Source organism: Brassica napus, chromosome C1, assembly GCF_020379485.1.
Source record: "Brassica napus cultivar Da-Ae chromosome C1, Da-Ae, whole genome shotgun sequence".
Taxonomy (NCBI): Eukaryota; Viridiplantae; Streptophyta; class Magnoliopsida; order Brassicales; family Brassicaceae; genus Brassica; species Brassica napus.
Window position 1 is genome coordinate 46,273,106 of NC_063444.1, and position 12,123 is coordinate 46,285,228.

Sequence of the window (12,123 nt, forward strand, 5' to 3'; positions counted from 1 at the left end):
ATTTAATGTGATAAAATAAAATTAGTCAATTAAAATTATTATAAATAAAAAAATTGAACACCAAAACATCAAATTCCATGTTATGGCTAAAATGTTTTTTAAGAGAGTGGTCAATTATTAGAGCTCTCTAATATCTTATGGTATTTGATATTTTATATTAAAAATATAAGCTAAACTTAAAGTGATTTTATTAGGTTTTAAAATACAAATAATAAAACAAAATGTATTTCATATTACAAATCATATGAAATAGTAATGCAGAAACAACTATATTATATAAAATAAACATTTAATATTACAAATCATATGAAATATTGTGTTCATGGACGGCTTCGTATAAGGAATGGTCAAAGCGAATACCCCGAACCTACTCCAAATATTGGAAATTTAAATATAATATTTAATTTATATTTAGAAGGTCTTATAAAACATACTAATATAAAATATTTTAATGAAAAAAAAATTAGTTAGTTTTTGTTTAGATTTTTGATATTGTTTTAAAGAATATTTCTAAATAATATTAAAACTTAAAATTATAAGGTATAGAAAATTTTGTTGTCCAAGGACCCTAGATGATACTGAGTCTGTCCTGGTTGTGTATGTATATGTATAAATTTATACAATATATACAGAACTTTTAATTAATATCAATGGATGAAAAGTATTTAGCAATAAAAGATAAAAAAACAGTGAAAAAACAGCAAAATATAATTATATTTTATGCAAAACCCATAGATTATACAAAAAAAAAAAACAAAGCATGATAGTACATATAAATATGTAAAAGTTATTACCCTGTAATATACTATTAAATTAAAAAACTCAAAATAATTTGTTTAACCTGTTAAATAAATTATAATAGAATGAGACCCTAAAATTATAATGTGAGAGAGGGGTCTCAAGCCATTTTCTCTTTCTCAACACCTCCTAAGGTAAGTCCCTGGTCATGGTCGTGACACTACTTTCCACAGCATGCTACTATTGGAGAGTGCATCTTCTCTTATGAGAGTTGGTCTTATATATGACGTCGTTAATGCCCAAGGGAGTTAAGGAGTGGGCTTTTATGGGCTTCCCGAACAATAACCATTAGAAAAAATAAGGAAACAAATCTCTACCAAAGAACAATTAAACATACCTTCAAACGTATACAGCGAGCGAGTAGGTAGATTCATTGATCTCCTTTTAGCCTCTACTGGTACCAGATTCTCCCTTCATCGTTTTCACCGAATCATGTTTGTTTCTTTCACCGATTATTGGGTCTTTAATTGGCTTGGTTCCTGGGTGGATCTATAGTGTTATTCAGTCCTGGTGTTATTGCCTTTTGATCTGATCCATGCACATCTCTTTTATTTTTGGTCTGATCCATGCACATCTCTTTTATTTTTGGTCTGATCCATGCACATCTCTTCTGGGTTTTGCTTCTCTCCGACTGATAAAGTTATATACGTTGCGTAGAGTTTCTCACTTTCAGTTTAGTGCACACTTATTCACTTGTTATACATCAACACAGAACTGCGTGTTTGGATTTGTTTTGGTCTTGATTTACGTGGCTTTCGTCTCTGGCTGGCCATGTGGGTTTTAAACTTTCTTGCCGTACGAACCTGAATTGTGTATTTTTATTTGCTTGGCTTATGTTCTGAACTGAATTTTTATTTGCTTGGCTTATTTTTATTTTTATTTAGGTCCTTGCAAAATTATCTCGTCACCTGCTCCTGTTTTCACTCTCATTGAGTTTTTTATTTTCAATTGTCAGCATATGCTAGCCTTTAGTATTTTGCCATTGGCAAAGCAACATCCTGTGTTATGGAAACCATTGTGGTCTCTTCCTGACGCAGTTATATTTAGTTTTTTTTTTTTTTCCAATTGTTAATAAGTATATGGGTAGCCTTTAGTATCTTTTTCATTGTTTTTCCTGAGGCACTTTTATTTAGTTTTGTTTATGTATATTGTAGTATCCTAACCGCGGGATTGCTGATCGATTTATGCAAAATGCTATAGTGAGTGAAAGCCAGTGCATCCTGGTGACTCCTGCTTCCAAGACTACTTTCTTGCCAGAGGAGCTGTGTATAGGATTTGGTATCTGCGTGAAGGTAGGCTGTATACTTTTACAATAAATATGTCACCTTCAAGTTGGTTGGACACTAAGTGAGGTTTTGGTGCAGAGATACCCTTTCGAAGCTGTTCAGATAATCAAACCAAATCTAGGCAGGTTGGATGTAAGTATAGCCTCTCTTCTTAAGTTTACATACTCCTTGAGCATAGAACTAAACATTATATATTTAATTGTGGGATTCTCGAAATACATGTATGTATATATAAATACTAGTATTTAACTGTAGATATCTTAAAGCTAGGTTAAGTTTCCGATAATTTTGAGATACTTGCAATTAAATATTAATATTTATATATACATAATATATATATTTATTTTGAGGATTTTATGTTGAGAACTCTCTATTGGAATTGTTCTAATGCATGACTATTCGCCTGTCTCTTTATGGCAGAATCCTCAGAACTGGCAAAAATATTTGACTCACATCCGCGGGTCAGAACTTGAAAGCTATCTCACCCGAGTGGTAGAAGAAAATCTAAAGGTACGGTGTGTAAATTGATCTTGATATTTTTTCCTAAGGAAGAGCTCACTAAGCGAGTCTGATTCATCTTGAACGTATATAAAGCCCCAACATGTCGACCAAATAAAAAAAATTGTGAATATGCTGGACGAGAGAGAAATGCTGGTGCAGATTTGTGCTGGTCTGGGGTTGGACCGTAGAGCAAAAGAAGTATTTGGTGGAGAGCTGCAGTGGTTTGCGATTGCCATAGGTTTCATAGAGAAGGCTGAAACTTATATGTTGGACGATAGGTTTGATTCTATTATCTTCTCTCTTTTGTTCCTGAATCTACTTTTTATCTCACTGAATACTCATTATCTCCCTCAAGGTATAGTATATGATCTTTCTAATCTTTATCCTTTTTTCACTGCAGCCGTTTGTTGAAATGTGGAGAAGTGACAACAATGTCTGATCTTCCAGATGATTTGGCAGAAGAGATATTGTCTAGGGTTCCGTTGACATCCCTAAGTGCAGTGCGTTCCACTTGCAGAAAGTGGAATGATTTATCCAAAAACCAGGTTTTTGGTAAGTCAGCATCAACAGGAAGGAAGCAGTTTCTTGGGTTCATGCTGAAAGATTATAAGGTTTGTTCGATGAAGTTTGATCTCCAAGGAATTGGAAACGAAGGAGACTTCGTTGATCCATCTATAAAGGAAGTCAGTATACTTGACCAAGTAGAAATCACTCAGGTCTTTCACTGTGGAGGTTTATTGCTATGTGTCACCAAGGACAGGTCGAGACTTTTGGTGTGGAATCCTTATTTGGGGCAAACAAGGTGGATCCAACCAAGAAACACTTTCCGAAGTGAAGACAGATATGCTGTTGGATATGACAAGAACCGTAACTACAAAATCTTGAGGGTTTTTGGCAAGTATGACACCAAAGGTGAATTTGGAAGCGTCGACAAATACCTGATTTTTGGGTACGAAATATACGAGTTGAGCTCTAGTTCGTGGAAGGTTTTTAACGTCAGTCCCGACTGGAATATAGATAGTTATCAACACGGCGTGTCTTTGAAGGGTCATACTTATTTTTTGGCTGAAGAGAGGTGGACGATAGGTAGAAGAAATAAAACTGAGGAGATAATCTCTTTTGATTTTACAACAGAAAAATTTGGAAAGCGGTTGCCTCTTCCGTTTAAAACTCATGATGTAGGCAACTTTGTGTCTCTATCTTGTGTCAGAGAAGAGCAGCTTGCGGTATTACATCAAAGCAGCGTGATTGATCACACATTGGAGATTTGGGTCTCAAGTAATATTGATCTGGGTGCAGTTTCGTGGAGCAAGTTCTTGAGAACCACCTCTTTCTGTCGGGTTGATTTTCAAGCTGGTAGTTTCTTCATAGACGAGGAGAAGAAAGTTGCTGTGGTTGTCGATTTGGACAATGGTGGACAAGCACGGACTGAGACCCATTACAACCAAAGAGCTAACATAATTGGAGAAGATGAATATTTCAAACCTGTGAATGTTGGAGAGGCCCTGGATCATGGAAAACTTAACAAATTTGGATTTTTGATCTCTGATTTATGTCGCCCAGTTGTGTGCTCTTATGTTCCAAGCACAGCGCAACTGCAAATGCAACCGTGAACATGGAAAGAAGGCGATGATTAATCAGTTCCAATTTCAACAATTGGCTGTCAATTGTTAGTTTGTCTTTTGATATATATCATCATCTAACTATGATTATGTTTGCTTAAGTTAAGTGGTAAATTATTTCCTCTGAATTGTTATAATTTTAACATATGGTATAATCTTCCAAAAATCAACATGTATTAATCCAATATCGTACTTTTAGAGGGGCTTATTGAATTAGAAATTTCATAAAATTTTAGTTTTTTTTTCAAATCCTCTCTCATTGAATATCCCTTATATATTAAAAGAGAATAATTGTAATAAATGCGTTCACAATAAACTTGAAACATGTATGTAAAAGCATTATAATAAATGCGTTCACACTAAAATGGACACATGTCACATGTAGAGAGGTTCTCAGCCAAACTCTACATAAATATGTTCAATACTTTACTTTTTTTAATATAAAACTCACATGCATGGTTCTTCTTTACGTTATTTTTACTGTTTACGAATAAAGCTGGATAAATAATTCATATATTTTGATTCGATTCGTTATCCATTTTGATTCGAACCGAAAATCCGGATATTCGTTACTCTACGAAGCAAATCAAATACTAAAATGTAATATCCGTAAAAAAAAATCAAATCACAAATATCAATATTGATAGGAACGGATATCCAATTTGATCCATTATATGCATATATACATATATTAAAAAAAATTATATATAAGTTATATATTATAGTTTATATAAATTTTACAATATTTTTGTTTTTAAATAATTTCATTTTAAGAATTTTATTTTTCATGTATTATTTTGAAAAAATGTCATTTAATATTAATTAACAGTATCTTTATATATTTATCAACCATCTTTATATACTTTTACATACATACATGTGCACATTGACGTGAGCACCTTATAACTAAGTATTTACCACAACTGAAATATCTGATTTTTTTAAGTTAAAATATTATTTTCCTTAATGCTTCTTTCACTATCGGCCAAATTGTAGTAAAATGATTTATATTAATAATTTTCTTTTCTTTTTTTAACTATTATCCGTTTAGAAACTATAATATGAAACCATTGGTTCGACATCACAACTATCTAAGATTTATAACATGAAAACAAACAAATAATAGTAATTTTTGATTATCACAGGAAAAAAAAAACTAAAACATCAAACATTTTAACCGAACAAACCAAATAAACATTTATTTAAAATGGTAGTTATATTTTAGGAGATTAAAAACCAAAAACAATCTAAAACCGAACCGATATCCAGATTAAACAGATTAATGTCTCCTTATTAAAAAATAACGAAACTAATAATCACGTTATTATCTAGTGGTATTTTAAAGTTCTAACAATTGCATGTTTTTCACTTACAAAAAGAAGGTAGTTGACTCATATTGTTCAGCCTGTGGACTGCATTACCAGGGCCATGCTTGATAGGAAGCAGGTCAAGCATTGGAGTCGGGGCCGGTTAGACTAAATACTCCCTCTGTTCCTGAAAGTAAGATTTTCTAGAGTATGCACGGTTATTAAGAATTTAATAAATGTTTATAATTTAATTTATTTTTTACTTTATTATACACTTTCCAATAACTTTCCACTAATGAAATTTAATCAATTCAAATATTCTCAATTAATGTTCCTCAAAAGTATAAAAAAATACCTTAACAATATAGAAAATCTATCTCTGTGGAACAAGAAAAAAATCTAAAACATCTTACTTTCGGGAACGGACGTAGTATTATTTTAGGGTCGATTTCCGTAAAGTTGTCTTTAATTCCGTGCTTGATTAAGCTGCTTTAACTGATCAGGTCACAAGTTCGGGATAGCTTTAGCATCGTTTTTGTATTATCTGTGTTTTTACCAGTTATTTTAGGTTAAATAGTTTATCTTAAAACAAATTCAAATTAAAAAAATTCTATGCTTCTAACCTAGAAAAAGTCAGGCACGGCCCTGTTCATTACTCTCATTGTTGTTGTACCTTCTCTCAACTCAGGTACATTTCTTGCCACGCCTTTTGTTGACTTAAGCTTCTCGTCGTATAATCTTGTGCTGGCTTTTGATGGTTGTTCTGATCTTCTGTATGTTGATTCTTGCTGTCTCTCTTCGAAACTTTGGGGAGTGTGCAAGCGGTCATAGAAAATCGCATTCTGAAGCACTAACAGAGATTAAGAGTGATCTCACTGACACTTGTTCCCAAATGATTCTCCAGCTTCATGATGTCTCTGATCCCAATAAGGTTGGCTGGCTCTATAAGAAGGCATGTTTAGCTATGATGATCCCGTGGTAGTATCACATCGTTCTCATGCTAGTTTTTTGGTTATGTGTGATTACTTTGAAGATAAATGTCAAGATTAAGATTGTTTCTGAATCCCCCTGTGGAGCAGTTGCTGCTGAGGCAAAGAAGGCGCAGGCAAACTAGGTAGTACTAGACAAGTAATAATCCCTGTTCTTATTCCTTTTAGTTTTGTGATTATTATATCGGTAAAATCTCATAATGATGGCTTGCACAGTTATGTATTTCGGATCCAAAAATCAAGAGGCTGTAATAAGCTTTGACTCAGTGATTTGACAAATATGGAAGAGATTCAGAAAGGGGGGAGAAAAAGGTCCTTGGAGTTACTAGATTGGAATTTAAGAGAGGATATATATCTGTTTGATTGCGTTTGCTTTACGGGAACCAAATTATAATTTGGCACCTTTTTGTTAACTTGGGAGCTTATGGGATCTTCTTGGTGTTGTATCCTCTCGGACAAAGGTTCTTCTTGGTTTTGGGTTTGTGTACTGTGTTCTTTCAAGTTTCATGTGATTCATTGGAAGAGGGAGAACAAAACGCAAATAGAAGTCTTCTCAAGTCTGTCAGTTTTGATTCATCTGCAAGGTGGTCTTACTAGAATGATTAATCATCAAGGGGAGAATCTGTCTTGATCTCCACCTTGGTGGGGGCAAACCTAAAATCCTGGCATCTTGAAACTCCAACTGATATGTCAAATGATGATCCCAGTGAAGATCCATCTAGAAACTTAGAGAACAGAAGTTTTGTTACAGAACCCAACAACATAAATCAAACTGGTATGGAAGATCAAAGCCAAATAGGGAACCAAGTACTGTCTACAGGGCAAACTTCTGAATTATTATACTTTAAAAAATGCATTAAATGCATAGGTACTGTACTTTCGCATATACTCAGTCTTGTTCGTTGATAAAAAAGTTATACTCAGTCTTGTTCCTTTAGTTTTATGAACATGATATGAGCAAAATCTCTAAAATTATCTTATTAGTAACAAAACACAGTTTTAATGCGTCTCTTCACAAACTTCTGCCTTGTTGTTCAGCGTTTTGATCTTCAATAGCCTATCATAAACGCACCATGGGAAGCTCCAGAGTTGATTGCTCTCAAGGCAGTCCGTTGACACATAGTCTTTGTAATTTGTCACAATATACCAAGCAGAGGCTTTTGCCAATTCATCCACCCCTTCATCGGCAATGAACCAAGATAATGCCTCTTTTGTCAGCGAGCGAAACGCCTTTTCAATCATCTCCCCACTCTCGGTGAACGGCTCTGTCATCCCCATACCACGACAAACAATCTCAGCTTCTGTTTCAATTCCAAAAGTGTCCATCAAATGACGTAATTTTGAATCGTAACTTTTCTTGTAGTCGGTTGCTAGCTCAATATGGTTCTGAAATCCCATGAACACAAGATCCTTATCATGAGACAAAGGAGTGGAGGATGTGCTCGAGATAGATGGAGGACCTAGTTTCTTGAGCTCTCTGAAAAGCTTACCGATCACTGTCTTGGACTTGTACGCTAGTTTATTCTGATTTTCCATAAAATCTGGATATTCTTTTACATACAAATGTGGTGGTATTTTGACTTCAACCCCGGTTTTCGGGAAATCAACAGCTGCTGAAAACATCTTTGCCAGTTCAAGGCATTGTTTGCTCCCTGCCTTCTCCCCCTCTTTATCCGCAAACACCTTATGCAAATTTGAGATTGTTCCTACATTGTTATTCAGAGGGTAGTTCGTGAAATGGTTGGTGATTTCCTGGAATTTATAAAGCCAACAATCATGAATTATTCTTTAACAAATAATAAACTTACGATAACAATAGCTTGATTTAACTCTTCTGACCTGAATGGTGACCTCATGATCCAAAGCTTGAGGTTCCTCAGCAGTGTAGTCCATTGGCTCATACGTATTTGGTGGTATCAGCTCAGGATCCCAGCTTACGAAATACAAATCTCCATCCAAATCGCTTCCAGAACACTCATTTGGATGTGGCCTATGCAGCAACCAAACAGAAGAAAAAAAATTCAAACCAAAAGCAAATAATACTTCTCAAAACAATCACAATCAACATTTAAAAAAGGTGTTTACCTATGCCCCTTTTGGGGGAAAACAATGCAGTCAGTCATATGATTCAAATCTGTCACTGCAATAGCTTTAAGCACACGGACATCTCCGGGATGCAAGCACGGACTTTTCGCAACAACAACATCTCCTATGATGTTGTATGGCGGCTTGGAATCTAGGGTGAGAGTAGGATCTTGTGTGGGACTGGATTCTGACGTGAGACTGAGATTTGTCGAATATGAACATCGTACGAACACCTGCCCGTATTCTAGAGTATTCGTTTCATCCATACAACCCATCATGGATCTACCTTTAGGAATTAGAATACGGGTCTTGGTACGTAGTTCCACCAGTTTTGATTCTCTGATGTAGTGAAGCATCATTGATAGAAATGGCTCTGAGGGTTTAATACCACAAGAGACTAGATCCTTGAGAAATTTGGTATGCTCCCTTGGAGGCATTAGACAGAGAATCTTCATCGGGTCAATTAAGACGAAGTCTAACGTATCCACAACTTCCTTGTGTTTCTTTTCAAAAACACTGTCACTAACCCCCAAAGTGGACAAAAGTGTTATCATTTGTCTGTTTAGATAACAAGGCTGTTCCTTGGTCCATGCCAACACATCCAGTTTTGTGTGATCCGAATGGAACTTTCTCATACTACTCCTCAAAGACAGTTTCTTTGAGGAGTTTGGATCCTTAGCGACTACTCCTTTGTACCCTCCATATCTAATCTGAAACGCAGATGGAGACACTCCTTCAATATCGCATTTCCTAGCCACTAGTTCAGCAAAATCGGAAGAAATTTTCCCAATTCCATCTGAAAACACATAGCGTTTCCCTGAAGAGAAGATCTCCACATCAGGAATCAGCTCAACATCATCAGCTTCGACAGTGAGCGTCTCTTTAGAAGAGCCGAAAGATTGTCCCAGCCTTGCAGCATACTTGGCAACATTCTTTATGCTCCCAAAGTCCCCCATCCAGGATCTAATATCCGCTGCCTTAACCCCGTCGATGGGTGCAAACATCCAAGTCGATGTGCTCTTCAACTGGCTAGCCGAGTAAGCAAGAAACTCAATTTTTTTCTTTCCGATCACAACACCATCGCTAAGAACAGAATATATCCTGTCGTAAACCTTGGTCTTTCTGTTCACAGAAGATCTTGGAGACAGATCATTGCAGGAAAGAGTTTTCAGATTCTCATCAACAAAAGACACTATGATGAAATTGTTGATATGCTTGGCATATTCTCTAAGTACCCGATTTGACTCATGAGGCTTTGGTCCAGAGAAGTACACTCGCGTAGGTGTAATTTTGACCCTACGTATATCAAAAAGTCCATGTTGATAGTCCAAAGTTGATTCCGTTGGCTTTTCTTTCTTCCCCCATTCCAAGTACTCTTTGGTTAGCCAAGCAATATGATCATACGGACATTTTCCAAGGGATAATAACTTTGGAAGAGCATAATCAATGAATGCTCTGTCAAGTGTTTTGGGATCAAGAAACTGATAAAAAGCAGTATCAAGACTTGTGGGAGGAAGACACCCATTCTGGACCAATGAACTAACGTTGAACAAGACCTCAAAAGGCAAACCAAATTCTGGAGGTGGATCAACAACAGGGGCAAGGCTGTTGGTATTTGATGAATATGAAACCCCAACTCCAGAGTAAGATAGTGTAAGAGGGAACTGTTGATTAAAATATTTTTGAAATCAACCTTGAGCTCACGGGGAAACTTGAAAACAATGCCAGATGACTGACCGATTAGAGAAGATGATGTAAAATCTGTAGTTCTTATCCACTCATTATCAAAACCACCTCTGCAGAAGTTTAACTTTTCATACTCAGGATCGAGATGTTGATTCTGGTTTTCATAAATTTTGGGACCTCCTTTTAACTGAATCAAAAGAAGCTTTGAATCCTTTTCTTGTGAGAGATGCCAACTGATTTGCCAGATGTTTTCATAAGGCAGCTCCATTCGGTAGTCTTCACTCAAATGCGCCGAGAAATGCAGGTTCTGGTTACCACTTCCAAACGAACAACCAGCACTGTACAGGTATTTGAATTTCTCTGGTGTCGCCAAAAATCCAAAATGCATGAGTAAACCGTCGATATAATGTTCCATTGAAGCTTTGTCTTTACTGTCAATTTCATATTTCCATTCATGAAAATTGAGACGATAGGGTGTGTTGACTTCGGTGGATTGCGTGAGGAGTTTATTCGCATGTGTCTCTTGTGCAAACTGAACCAGCGCATAAAATTTTTCACCATGCTTAGTCTTTTTAAGCCTGATCGCGTGAATAGTTCCCGAACCAGTGATACTCTCGAAAAGCTGTCTAACCTCCATTGCGTTCACCTCAGGTGGGAAGCCACTCACATTAACCATCTTTCCCATTGTCTCCTATAAATCATTGAAGAAAAAACAGAATCTAACATAAGCAAGAATGCTAGAACATTATTACAAATCAGAAGAAAATATCCAGATAGATGATGACATACCGCAGCTGATGTTGATTATGATCGTTTTGCTAAGTTTCAAGTTCTGTGAGACACTATGATTTTTCAAATCGACAGCCTTCTTTTATTTTCGTTTTAGAGTGATCCTATTGGTTGATGTTCTAGTTCTCTACTACGTTTGATTGTTGTAACAAGAATTGAATCCGACAGTGAGATATATATTGCAGTCGGATGGTGCAGAGCTCTCTCAGTGATGTATTTATGATTCAAAGACATTTTTTAGGAGGGAGTTTAAGAATAAATGTTCTTTGTTTAAAAAAAGAGAGAGGATTTTAACATAGTCCAAATCTAACGACTGTATGTTGCTTTTCTATTAATGAAATTGATTTGAAATTTACTATTGTTTGATACTGTATTTTGTAAATCTTTAATATATTTTAAAATTTAGTGTTACTAAAATTGAATTTAAGGTTATTTAAAACTAAAGAGGTGCTATAGAATGATGGACATTTTTAAAGTTTAAATTTAACCATAATTTGGTATTATTCATTTAATGATTTTAGATTATGTTTTAACACTAAATGTTATCAGATCTTTTATTTATAAATCATGTGTCATCTAAATATAGTGTTCTCCAATTAAGCTCAAATAGTTCATTAAAACTCATTTTTATTCAAAACTAAATGTTTATTATATGGTGTCATTTGAAATGAAGTCTAATAGATTTCACGAGTAAATGATTAAATACAAAATCTAAGATATATTATATATACTTTGTAGTCCGTACACATAATTTCATTTAAAATGATTTCAATTTTTAATATTATAAATTATAAACCAATGTATCTTATAGTAGAAGTAAGAATCAATGATTGAATAATAACATCTAAATGACTTTGCAACAATTTTGAATATAATCATTTGAAATTAACGGATCTTTATTAGTAACTTATTTAAAATAATCCATAATATATAGCATATTCTATTTATAACTTATTTAAATTAGAATCCAAAATATCTTGCATATGTTAGAATTCACACAAATTTTTTTTAATTTGATATATAACTGGGCGAATAAACCGGATACAAAAACCAGAACCGA

At 34.8% G+C, this 12,123-nt stretch overlaps 1 protein-coding gene and 1 pseudogene across 1 annotated transcript; one reads left to right on the plus strand and one right to left on the minus strand.

Annotated features, from left to right (window-relative positions):
- Positions 1-1,173: 1,173 nt before the first annotated feature.
- On the plus strand, positions 1,174-4,335 carry LOC106375065 (F-box/kelch-repeat protein At3g13680). The gene is made up of 5 exons (XM_048744615.1): positions 1,174-2,090; positions 2,163-2,216; positions 2,505-2,594; positions 2,679-2,863; positions 2,986-4,335. Exons 1-5 carry the CDS (start codon positions 1,983-1,985, stop codon positions 4,196-4,198), a joined length of 1,650 nt encoding a protein of 549 aa, XP_048600572.1. The 5' UTR covers positions 1,174-1,982; the 3' UTR covers positions 4,199-4,335.
- Positions 4,336-7,028: 2,693 nt separating this feature from the next.
- LOC106374095 lies at positions 7,029-11,809 on the minus strand (annotated as a pseudogene).
- Positions 11,810-12,123: the final 314 nt, after the last annotated feature.

Excerpts from the sequence above, each read along its gene's own strand:
- LOC106375065 (XM_048744615.1), top strand. The coding sequence starts at position 1,983 with ATGCAAAATGCTATAGTGAGTGAAAGCCAGTGCATCCTGGTGACTCCT. Across the intron at positions 2,595-2,678 it reads TGGTAGAAGAAAATCTAAAG|CCCCAACATGTCGACCAAAT; the intron begins GTACGGTGTGTA and ends ACGTATATAAAG. Across the intron at positions 2,864-2,985 it reads ACTTATATGTTGGACGATAG|CCGTTTGTTGAAATGTGGAG; the intron begins GTTTGATTCTAT and ends TTTTCACTGCAG.